The sequence below is a fragment of the Arvicola amphibius genome, chromosome 7 (genome assembly GCF_903992535.2).
Source record: "Arvicola amphibius chromosome 7, mArvAmp1.2, whole genome shotgun sequence".
In the NCBI taxonomy this organism is placed as follows: domain Eukaryota; kingdom Metazoa; phylum Chordata; class Mammalia; order Rodentia; family Cricetidae; genus Arvicola; species Arvicola amphibius.
The window spans coordinates 5,393,565-5,406,527 of NC_052053.1; the positions used below are offsets into that span (position 1 = coordinate 5,393,565).

General features: G+C 41.2%; 1 protein-coding gene across 1 annotated transcript in view; it reads left to right on the forward strand.

Moving 5' to 3' along the window:
• The window catches only part of Pde1a (phosphodiesterase 1A), a 170,410-nt gene that overhangs the window by 84,112 nt on the left and 73,335 nt on the right, over positions 1–12,963 (forward strand). The window contains 1 exon segment of the mRNA XM_038336392.1: positions 12,131–12,244. Within this exon segment, the coding sequence (XP_038192320.1) occupies positions 12,131–12,244 (114 nt within the window).

Genomic DNA, 12,963 nt, shown 5'->3' on the forward strand with positions numbered 1-12,963 from the left:
TTTTTTATTAGCTCGTTGAAAATTTCATATAGAGGATTTTGATATTTACTCCCATCACCCAACTTCTCCCAGATTCATCTCCTTCTCTATTCTCCTATCTTTAAATCAAATCTATGTTGCTTCTATACTCTTGGATGTGTGGCTATCAGAAAGAGTATAACCCACCTTTCTATCCAAAAAAAACAAAACAAAACAAAAAAACCTGATTCTGCTTCTCCCAGTATCTAACACAGCACAGATTTTCTGACTGTTGTGCTCTGGACCGTGGTGGTGCACACCTTTAATCCCAGCAACTGGGAGGCAGAGGCAGGCAGATCTCCATGAGTTTGAGGCCAGCCTGGTCTACAGAGCAAGTTCCAGGACAGCTAGGGCTAAGCAGAGAAAGCCTGCCTTGAAAAACAACAAAAAAGAAAGTTACAGCCTCCTGAGGAGCCTCAGTCTACTTTAACAATCAACGCTTTTAGTTGCGAATCCAAATGAAAAATTTTATTTTTAAGGAGTTTGCTTTTGGGCTTACAAAATGAGTTTTAATATCAAAAGAACATTATTGTGTGCAGGGCAGGTGTGAGGAGGAAAGAAGGAAGCAGAGCGAGTGGGATTTCATTTCTTTGCAATGTTAAAGAGCAAAATAAAGACAGTGGAAGCTCCAAGCAGCAAGTCATAGCTTCTGTAACCCTGGGAACATGCAGTTACTCTGCAGCCAACTCATCCAAGGACCAATCTCAGTCACAACACACTGTGTGAACTGAACAAAATTTACATAATCTCTGAAGACAAAGGGAACATGAAGAGTCTGTTTTAGAGGACTGTGTGATTTATTAATATCATACCAGTATTGTGAGGTATTCCTGCACAGTGGCAGGCATGCTGAAAGTTTGTAGGAACAGTTAATACCAACTTTATTACTAGCATGCTATTGTGAAGGAACAGAATAAAAATTTAGATCTATGTCTGAAGATGCTGAGCTATAATAACACTGTTTAAACAAATACAAGATGTTAAGAAAGGTCTTTTTGTGGTGTAGATGTCTGGAGTTTGGATCCTTTTGTATTGCTATGGGGTTTGTCTTTGTTTTGGTGTGGATTCGTTTTCCAACAGGGTCTCATATAGCTTTAGAATTTGCTATGTGTCTGAGGACGGCCTTGGATGCTAACCCCCCTCCTTTCAAGCACTATGGTGACATGGACCGCTGTGTACAGCACACTATAGCATGAACCACTGTGCACAGCATACTATAGCTCAAAAATTTTCATTTAAGTTTGCTGTACTTTTACACTAAGACTTTTCACTGTAGATAGGAATAATTCAGTTTAATAAATTAGAGAAAGTACTTTGTTCTGGTCTGAAAATTTAACTCTTTCCACTTCATGTAAAAAGTGAAATTCCTCTGGAATAGGTCCTGACTTGCAGGAAAATGCACAATGCAGGCATTCCATTCAGAGCCTCAAGCTGTTTTAGAAGGGAACAGGTTCCAACAAAGTTAGCCAGCTAAGCAGTTCCCTAGGCATAACATGGCCAAGTTCTTTCATGGTAAAACTGGTTTTTAATGCTCTAGAACATCTCTTATGCTTTCAATGTAAAAAGTAAAGCTGGAAAGCGGTATGAGGGGCCTCAGAAAGCCAGAGATATGACAAGGTTCATCTATACTCCTGTTGTGTATGCATCCGAAGGAAATGAAAGCCTTTTGACACAGAAATTCCTGCGCTCCTATGCTCACTGCAAAACTCCTCACAATAACCCAGACAGGGAACCAACCAAGAGGTCAGTTAGCTGATAAAAGAAACCCGCTGCCCCTGAAGCTTGAAGGATTCTTCAGCAATAAAGAAGCAGACCTCCTGTTTTTTGAAACAGTGTGGCAAAAATCGAAGGACATGGCAGCCAGTAAAACAAGCCTGACACGGAGAGATAAAAGATGTCCAACAACGGGCAAAGAAGTAGAGGCAGGAGGGGTAGGTTCTAACATTTTACAGCAAAATGGGTTACAACTATCTGTGTTCCAAAAGAGTTCAAAAGCTCCCAACATGTAAAAATAACAAATGTCTAAGAAGATAGAAATTCCAAATATCCTGATTTGATTATTCTATGTTGTATCTATGGCATTATCACACTGTATACAAATGCACGCTTGTGTATCCATTCAGAAGAATAAACACATATCGATAATATCTTGGATTTTTCTTTACCCCAACTTTAGAGTTTTCCTAAAAATTCTCAAATATATTTAATACTAAACTGTAAGCCGGGCAGTGGTGGCGCACGCCTTTAATCCCAGCACTCGGGAGGCAGAGGCAGGCGGATCTCTGTGAGTTCGAGACCAGCCTGGTCTACAAGAGCTAGTTCCAGGACAGGCTCTAAAAAAGCTGCAGAGAAACCCTGTCTTGAAAAACCAAAAAAAGAAAAAAGAAAAAAAATACTAAACTGTACATTTTATGGCTGTAGTTTTGGGAACTGAATTGAGTGTTTGTGGGAAGCACTGAAATATTTTTTCCCTTCCATCAATATCCAGTTGCTAAGTGATATTTAGTGCACGTTAGCCTAAGCCGTCCTCAAGAGAGGAAAATTTAAAGCCTGATCCTTGCAGACCTCCGTTAGTTTCACCGTCCTAGCGTCTGTCTCTGCCACTGATTGCTTGCATTTCCTTGCTGTGCAGACATGTGGCGAGAGTAATGTTCTCTGAGTTTGCAGTGTCTTCCCCGCCTTAGCAGTTTGTGCTTAGCATCTGCTTCTTCCGGGCACTGGTCGGTTATCAGCATGCTGGCTGGCCTCTCTTCTATGTACTGAGCGTTCAGAGAGCTTTCTTGAGATGGCTTTGTTATTTTATTGTATCTCTCTCAAGTTATTGCAAAGCCATTGGTTCTACAAGCGTGTTAAGTCATTTCTTTGAAAAGCCATTTTCTTTGAAAGAGCCCTAAGAACTCATTATGACATTTTCAGCATGATTTTTTCCCCCATAAGACACTGCAAAACCAAACTGCAGGAGGAAAGTCACCACGAGCGTTATGGAACACGAGGGAGTATCACACCTTCAAAAACACGGCAGCTGCGGATGAAGAGGAAAAGTCACACTGAGCTCTGCAGAGGAGAGTGACTCAAGCATCCTAGAGTGCAAGACACGCTTGTTGGTTTTCAGAGTCTTGCGCTGAGTCAGGGGGATGGCGAAGAAAAGCTGCGGGACTGTTCCTAATCAGAGGACTGAGTCACCAGAGCAGAAGTGGATAACTACCCTTGAATTGCAGATAATGCTGTAATTCTTCACCTCTTAAACTCCTGTCCTTCTTTTTTGCTATGGTGATAAACAATCTATAGCTTTACTGAGTACCAAAGGGCCTGTTTGCCTCTGTAAGCTGCTTGAACATTGATACTTCATTTACTTATTTAGATATTTCATAAACACATTTTTAATTGTTTCTGCCTATTGGAACCTTCATTGTATTTTATTATTATTATTATTATTATTATTATTATTATTATTATTACTAATATGGTCGAGTAGCAAGAAATGAACTTTTTTCTTTCTGCATAAAGATAATGAACTGTCACACATACCTATTTTCTTTCCACCTTGAACCCTCCTTCCCGACTAAAATTGTGATAGAGTCCTTTACAAAAATAAAAGTGAACGAAAGAAAAGTAATTGGAGAGCGGTGCTTTCGCGGCCTGAGACGCGGTGCATGAGCAGGAAGAGAAGCAGTACCTACCTGTCCGTGGAACACAGCGCCACATGCAAGACTCCGCGGCACAGGGTAACTGCGCTTCTACATCCTCAGAGAAAATGCTTCCCAGCTCACAGCACGCTGACAAACCGTCAAGCAAATGGAAAGAAAGGGGAAAAAATAGCATTCAGGGACACAAGGATTTGTGTCCTACGCACATTTTGTTGGAAGGTACTAGAGAATGTGAGCTTTGAACCAAGATAGGGAAACCTGAGGAAGAAGAAAGTCGATGTCTCTGGAAACAGGCGCCCCATAAAGAATGTGGACATGGGCAGTCCGAGGGAGGACACGGTACTCCAGAGCTACAGAGCAACTCTACCATTTTGGGGCCAGGAGAAAAGGAAGTCTACGACAAAAGTCTTCAGAATGAAGAATTATTGATGGGCGTGTAGCAGATGTGATGGTTTCCATGAGCAATGTCTGTAATGTGGAGGAAATGATGCTGGCAAACTGCAGTGGTTGAGGACCACAACCCAATCTAGGAACCAGACTGCAATCACGCATCGTTGTTATCCGCTCTGCAGTGAGTTAAGTCCAGGGGAGCATAAACACTGCTTCGTGGGTGTAACATGCGTAGGCTTCAATGGGGCAGACATGTAAATACCTAGACGCGATATTCTTACCCAGGAGGGAGAGAGAGACAGAGACAGACAGACACACACACACAAACACACACACACACACACACATATATGGAGAGAGAGAGAGAGAGAGAGAGAGAGAGAGAGAGAGAGAGAGAGAGAGAGAGAGAGAGAGAGAGAGAGAGATCTCAATTAGAAGTCAAAGTTTTTGTTGTTGTTGGATTTTTTTTTCTTTTTTTGTAATGTTCACAGGGTCTTCACAGTAAATGCTGCTCTCCTTTCAAACTGTGCTGGACTGCTGCCTATGCTAGGAATTGCATCTCTGGGGGAAAGCCTGGGCTTTCAAGAGCTTCTTTAGAAGTCTCAATTTTCTTCTTGCTGAGTGTCAAGTGTAACGGAAAGACTTCTATGCTTTGGGTACTATCGTGGCAATGTTTCTGTTTATCGGGCTTTCTTGTGTACTGTTATAATTGGAAAAATTCCATGTTGATTTTCTTTCTGTAGTTTTTTTTTTTTTTTTTGCGTGCATGTTTCTCTAAAAATCTATTTTTATAAGATTTTCCTTCTCTGCTGGTGTATTTTTAAAGCTTGCTGGTACGTGGTTCTGCATTAATTAAATGTTCCAAGCCACTTGCTAGGTTTGTTTCCAGCGCCCCCAAATCTGGATGGTGACATCTTATCCTCCTACTTCCCAGGATGATGGTATCTGGAGGAGGAGCCTGTGGGATATGAGTAGATCTGAAGCCCCAGGGCTAGTAAACCGGAATCTGCCTTGCTAAAAGAGACCTTTTAATAAGACCTCCTTTGCTTTTTCTGCCAGTGGAGGTACAGCGAACAGAGGAAGAGAACCCGGGGCTAGCCTTGGATTTTCAGAGGCTAGACCTGGATTTGTGGGCCTTGCGAGCACACAGCCTCTAGAGCTCCAAAATCATGAAGAAGAAACTGCTGTTATCAGGTCCCCACCTCATGCTCTTCTGTATTTTTAGCTATTTCTTCACTATCCCACACTTCGGGGCCTACTCTACACGCAATAGCGTGGCCCATAGCGGTCTGGGTCCTTCCTCCATCAGTAACCAACCTCACAGGCGCGCTCGTAGGCCGACCTCTGACCTAGAGAATTGCTCTCTTGACGCTGTCTGCCCAGACGGTTCCTGGCCGAGTCAATCCAACTCCCAGCAACTCAGTTCCCACTCCTCATGGTTTCCCAAAGCTGTGAGGTAAACCCCCTCTTGCCTTCCCTTCTGTGCCCCTTGCCCTTGCTGTTAGTTTATAGTTTCAATTCTCTTGTCCTATTAGTGAAGTTTCCGGGGTGAACAATACAGAAGCCTTTCAAAAGCAGTGTGCCATGTTGAATTTTAAATTAAAAAAATCCCGTTTTTGTCTATTTTCTTTTTGTTTGATTTAAAAATTATACCACGAATTTCCGGGTTCATTTTGCATCAGCACCTCCCAACAACTCCTGTTATTTCAGTACCCAGCTCCGCCAATGGGAGAGAGTCAATTTGCTTCTGGGTTTCTAGCATTTCCAGATTGTCTAGCATTCCCTAGGTGGTGGCTCAGCCCAGGCCTTCTATGGGATTTCTTACCTTTTCTAACCATGCTGTTGGCTGGATGCCAATCACTACAGACAGACTAGAAAACAGCTCTCTAAGTCAGTATTCTTCCTTTCTGTGAAGAGGGGGAAGAGGGCTGGACTAGGGGAAGAACACCCCTTCAGCTTTCCTGCCTGTACAATCTTCTCAGTGGCACCACGGGGCTGCACTAACCATCCCTGGAGGGAGGGAAAGATGGTGCGCCAATGGAGTGTGCTGTACATGGTAGGCTAAAGCAGACTCACCACAGGTAACGTGAGAAGTGACTAACAGTCTCTACACTTGTACAGGATTCACGGATGAAGCCAAAATTATGTAATCCCTCTGGACTAGTAGCGTGGCACCTTAGGGATGCCCATAGACCTGGAGTATCAAGGAACAAAAGAGTAATAAATAAAATTCAGAGAAAGAAGAAGAGCGCAGCAAGGAGATGGAATAATTACAAGACTTAAAGGCAGACAAAGATGGGGGAGGAGAGAGAGAGAGAGAGAGAGAGAGAGAGAGAGAGAGAGAGAGAGAGTCTGAAAGAGAACTTTGTGGAAGAGATGAGGAGAGGAGATAAAAGAGGAGGGGAGAGAGGAGGGGAGCAGGGGGAGGGGAGAGGAGGGAGGAGGGGAAGGAGGGCACAGAGACGGAGCTGGGGGAAGAGGAAGACCCTCCAGGGAGAATGAACAAGTATCATGAAGCCTCCACTCCTCTCCTTCCCTTCTCCTTTCTCTCATCCTCCTTGCTTCTGATTTACCATCTAGTCTCTTTCCGTAGGTCAGACTCGAGTGTAAGGAGTATAATAGATAGCCACAGAGACAGGAGGGACAAATGAGAGAGATGCTTAACAAAGTCCAGCTGAGCTGAGTGTTAAATGACTTCTCTAACGTCCAAGAGAATGGCATTTAAGACATTAAGCTGCTCTCTGGTGCAGCTGTAATGAGTGTTCCCTATTCCTAGCCTGTCTCCTTGATTTGAGTAAATAACTCATTAGTAGAAGAAAGTCTCTTGTTTCATCAAGACACAAGAGCTTTAAATATGTTCACTAGGCTTTAGGATATATTTATTTAGACAATAACGTTTCAGAGCTGTTAACAGTGACCAGGTGTAAATGATTAAGTTCTGTCTTAGCGTTATATGGTTGTACAGTTTTCTTTTTTATTTTGTTTGTTTTGTCTCCAAGGAGAAAGGAGTGGATCTTGAAGGCCTTTCTAACTATCTCTGTACTTAAAAGGGAATTCTTCTTTTACATGCCGGGAATTATGCAATGTCTATTTCTGTAAAACAATAAACTAATATCCCTTGAAGTAGTAATAAATACTTTACTAACTTGTCATATTCTTAGAGAAGAGGAAACGTTGGATATAATTTTAGACATAGAAAAGCCCACTCATCCCAGCGGGCAGGCGCTTGGTGCTCATGGTTCCCACGTCTCTTGATTCGATTACTTGTGCTTTGAAAATGATGAGGAAACATGCATCTGAACTGGACACACACAGGCTCCCCTCTGTCATTGTGCCCTAAAGGACACAGCATAGCATCCACGTACACACCACACATACAGCTCTAAGGATAACAAGCAACCTTCAGTGATTTTGACCATGGGGGCATTGCACAGGATACATGAAAAGACTATCCTAACTTATGTCAGATTTGAGGAGCCATAAATCTGGGCATCTGTAGGAACCCCAATCTCAATTTTCCATATATAGTGAGAGATGACTACACTGCCTGTCAATGGGATTATGCTGTTCCTTTAAATGGAAACTATAATCATATAATCATATTTAAATGCATTTTAAGACTAATATTCTTTGTCATGCTGTTTTATTACACACATTTCAGGTATAACACATATTACTTACACACATGTGTAAGGATACACCGATACAATCACTACAGTAAGGAAAAAGAGCACATCCATCTTCTTACATGTTACATTTTTTAAGACCGGAAAAGTGACTAAAATCTATCCCTTAGTAAATTCCCAGATACAATGCAATGTTATTGCACGTAGTCCTCACAAATCTCAGTAGTAACCTATTGGTCTCACAATTTTTTCTTTTCTTCAGTGATACAAATTTTTAGGGAACTGTAGAGCCCTTGGTTCATCTTTCACCAATACTATGGCACCATGGAAGAAAGTATCTGAAATGGCTTTGGTGCCCTTGTTGTTGCTTTGTGCTGTTTTAGATTCCAGGGTAATTGGGGCTTCCTGAGAGTGACAGAGTACCTTCTTGTCCTGACAGTCCTGTGTGATTTCAGGCTGTGCTTGGTGTGTCCGTGGGTACTGTGAGCGTTAGCATCCCTACCGAGTTACAACGCCAACACCGCTCTGTGGTTCCAAGGAAAGAGTTATTTTAGCACAAACCAGTCGTATCCATTTCCTCTTGAGCTTTAGTAGTTTGCGTCTCTCAGGGCTGATTTTGTCAGAGTAGCTAAATTTATTAGCATAATGTTTCTATGATCTCATTTTAATAATTACATTTTAATAACCTCATGGGTCATTTTTGTCATCCTTGCTGCACTTGAGTCAGTGTTTGTTTTCATTCTGATATCTTTCAAAGAATTAGGTATCATTGCGGCATTTTCAAACAAGAACTTCACTTCCTGTTCCTCCCCTTGCCCTGTCTTGTCTGTGCTTTTCCACCCCCAGTTGCTATCCTTCCTGCTATCCCTTCACTAATGACCTTGTAAGCCACTCACACACACGTTCCCAACACACTATTACTGATAAATAGTCTGCCTCTTCATATGTCTGCTACATATGTGACTCAGGTCAGAACTAATAGGAGATATTTCAGTGTGTGTATGCAAGGAATAAATGCTGTAATTTGGTTTCTAAGCATGGACAAAAATCTTCAGAGGTTTCATGAGATGGGTATTTTCCCAGATATACTTGGTAGCCTAGTTTTAAAAAACAAAGAACATAAACAGTTAATGATGATAATAGTGATGATGATGACCAAATTTTCTAATGAGTTGGGAACTTGAATAAAATTTTGCATCTGTGTTTATATCATAGTCTTCAAATTTATTCATAAATATTTCTATACTCATATATTTACTGAACAAACATGTAATATATATGAGGATAGAAATATTTTAATATTTAATTTAAATATCTTTAAATTAAAAATTTAATATGTTTAATCCCAGCACTCAGGAGGCAGAGGCAGGTGGATTTCTATAAGTTCAAGACCAGCCTGGTCTACAGAGTGAGTTCCAAGACAGCCTGTGACACAGAGAAACCCTGTCTCAAAAAACCAATAAATAGACAGATTAGATAAATAGATAAATATTTTGTGCTTATAAACAAGAAAAATAAAAAGGGGGAGTCTCAATCATTTCCAAATTTAAATGTCTTTCAGTCTTTTTTGTTGGAAAATATTTTTGCTCATAAACCTTGTTCACGTTTCTGATAGGCATGCTCATTGTACATACATCGCAGCTCTCCCTATAACAGGATACTGAGAGAGTGAGTCCATGGGAACCACTCAAGCATCTGAGCTAGCAAACCAACCTGGGGTAACCTTCTAGGAAGCATTTCTCTCGTTTTGTAGAACTTTACTCCATGTGTGGGTTCTTCGTTTTGATTCTTTCATTATATATTTGATTCGTCAAGATGAAGTTTAGTTTCACACATATGAAATCCAATTGTGTCCATAGACTTGTCTTGAATTGATGGTCTTTCTCCTGGTCCAGACCCCAAGTACTGCAAGTAGAGGTGCATGCCACCATGCCCGGCACAGGCCACTCCCATCTTGCTTCTCTGTCATCCTTGGTGGACAGAGCGTTAGCTATGTGTTCATCTCACTATGTGTGATCTCAATACCTGACAGAAATGACTTAAGGGAGAAAGATTTGTCCCATTCCCTGTTTCTGAGGATTCAGCCCATCATGACATCGAAGATGCGCTTGGCCAACCAGCTCACAGCAGGCCAGCCACAGCTCAGAGCAAGGAGAATGCTGTCACTCTACAGCGTTCTGTTTCCCCCAGTCCACCCTGCGTCCAATTTTCCCCAGTGAATTTCCACTAGAAATACCCACAGAGACATACCTAGAGATATGACACAGTCTTCTAGGTTGCTGTAAGTCCTTCCTTGATACAGAAATGGAGGCTTTTGAGTTTGGAGGAAATAGCTAAGCAATTACATATAAAAATAAAGTCAGTGTATGAAAGTGACTTCTGCACTGTGTTGATTGCAATACTACTCATAAGAGCCAAAAAAATCAAAACAACTTCAGTGTCCCATCTCGGTGAATAAATGAGGAATCCTTTTCATGTTAGTTCCATTATCATCAGTGATTCATAAACTCTGATGGTATACCAGTGTTCAAGATAGACTTACCATTTCCTTCTTACGTTGCTTGTTAGAGCTGCTCTTCCCTTAAGCTGGGCTTTGCTTTGCTCTGCCGACTCGTGTAACTCATTTACTGCTATGTATAACTCATTCTGTGATGTGTCTGCGAGTCTCTTATTATACGAAATTAGCGTTATGAAAGTGTAATAATTCACAGCTCCTTAATAAGTTTTAATAAAGGTGTGACATTTTCTACAGAGAAAGTGTTTCTTCTGGTGGGGGAAATGTCAACTGTCTTTTGCGAAGTTCTCAGATATTCTAAAGCTTGGTATTGGAAATTATCGAAAGTAAACTGTCAGAAAATAGAAGATGCCCTATGTTAGCTAGGGCTCAACTGTAGATTGTTTTCTGTCAACTCCTTTAAACCAAGATGGAATTACATTTCCTGGCCACCTAGGGAATAGCTAAGTTCTCGTCACATTGCTTACCTGCAGCATGCACAGAAAGGGCGCACGTACTTCTGTGTTCAGTGACAAACATTGGATCTCGACAAGCAATGTGGCCCCAGTTCAGCTCAGAGAAGTGTCTCCACAAACGTGCTGTACAATTTAATTCACAGACATTCCCAAAGTGCCAAATTCATCTCCAGGTCATTTTTGTATCATCTCACTGTATTGGATGTGTATTGATACGTCACAATTATCTCCACATTCAGGGTCTTCAAACATTCATCTTTATCGTTTTACAGTCGGTGTCAATCAGGATCCAGACCTTTCTTAGTTGTAGTTCACTGTTGGAGACCAGCTTTGCCAAAAATACCACTTAGCAGGGTAGGGGCATGGAGATCAGAAAAAATAGTAGAGAGGACGAGGATGCGAGTAGAGTAACACAAAACATAGGATGGCATCGGAAGGGAGTTCCAGGGAACACTGAAATCACCTGTTTGTTTTCCATACACTTTTATACCTCAATACTCAGACAGGTAGATCCCCTCCATCTTGACAGATGGTCAGTATATGCAAGCATACTTCTGCTCCTTCTTTGAAACTGGAGGTGTGAGGTAGGGAATGACTGCCTTGGGATATTTGGTCTAGGGTAGCTTCATTGCCTAAACAACAGAATGCTAATGACTTAATGTCAAAAGAACCAAGAAACCACATCCTGAGTCAGAATGGGTAGCCCTGGTTGCTGTCAACAATTTTGAACAAGCTAAAACTCTCTGACCTTCAGACAAGGTAGAAACAGGCTCACATTTTTGGGCCTCTACACATCACACTTTAAAATTCTTCTGAAAAGTGAAACTCATGGCCTTGTGGGCAAAGTCAAGAGAAAATATTTTTCAGATTCACCTTGGCTGGAAAAACAATTGCAGTGAACTAGTGTTGGTTAATGTTTATCACCATGATACCAGATAGAAATGATTGAAGTCAAGAAGATTTCTTTTGCTCCTGAATTTTGATATTTCAGCCCATTGCTGTGGGCCTGTGCAGAGAAAGAGTACCCTGGGGGGAAGCACTGGACCAGAGGGGCACTGGACCAGAGTTGCTCATTTTCTCTTTGTTGCGAACAGTAAACAACCATCAAGGTGCTGTCGGAAGATACCACAGCCTGCCCTGAAGAAGCAGAATGATCCGAGACAACATTCTAGTCCTAAAAGTAAAATCTTAGGAAAGTGTTACGAACATGTTGTCTTGAATTTTCAGGAAAATTCACCTTGAATGTGATTCTCACACTATATACTAATACTTCTAATAGTCCTGAGAAGAGAATATCATTTCTAATGATTACTTATATTATAAAATCTGGTTTCAGTTACACAAAAAATGAAAATATCTCTGTTTAATGAACTAGTAGTAGCTATGTTAACTGTTTTACTTAGTTCGTCTACTTAATATGGAGCTAGATCTACTTTGTTATAAAATCTCTTCCTCTCCTTGTCTCCCTTTTGGACATAGACTAAGATGCTTAGTGAAGCAGCTGGAGAAAGGCGACGTCAACGTCGTCGACCTAAAGAAGAATATCGAATATGCGGCATCCGTGCTGGAGGCAGTTTATATCGACGAGACAAGGTGAGTCTTAGCTCCTCTGAATTCATCTTCATTGCTCCTCTCCTGTCTTCTTCTCCGTTTTTGACCCTCCTATATTACAAACAAAATTTAGCAATTCTTAGTATGCAACATAAGTCAAAAATCTTATCAAAATTTAGAGTTTATTTTTATATAGCTAGTTAACTGGAATATTATTCTTTTTTTAAAAACATTATACTTTAGTCTAAATACTTGAAAATAATTAAATAGTCAAACAGTAAATTTATTAACAAAATAATTAAATTTCTTGCTCCTTCAGCTTCACTGTCCTTAGACTTTTAAATACCAAGGGAGACTAGTTTTTACTAATATAAGAGTTTCTCCTACTATCTCATATTTCAGTATTATGAGAAAAGGGGTGTGAGATCCGTTAGATGGATTCATTAGAGCCTGAATGGAGGACTTACAAGGTTTAGTCAAGCATCCCTTGCCCTAAGCCTGGCTTCGCAGTTGGCAGTTGAAGAAGGTTTGGAGAGGGAGATTTATTTGAAGAGGGCTGTCAACACAGCACAGTGGCTCTCGGCCCAATCTCTTCTCCCTCACAGGTGTTTGTAAACTCAAGGGACTGGAGCGGTTTCTCTGGTTTCTTCTGGCACTCAGAAAACACTGAGGCAGGTTCCTGACTTTCCCACCAGGAAATAAAAGTATCGCAAGGAAAAGAGATGAGCCTCTGAGCTCAGGGCTGAGAGACTGTGCAGAGA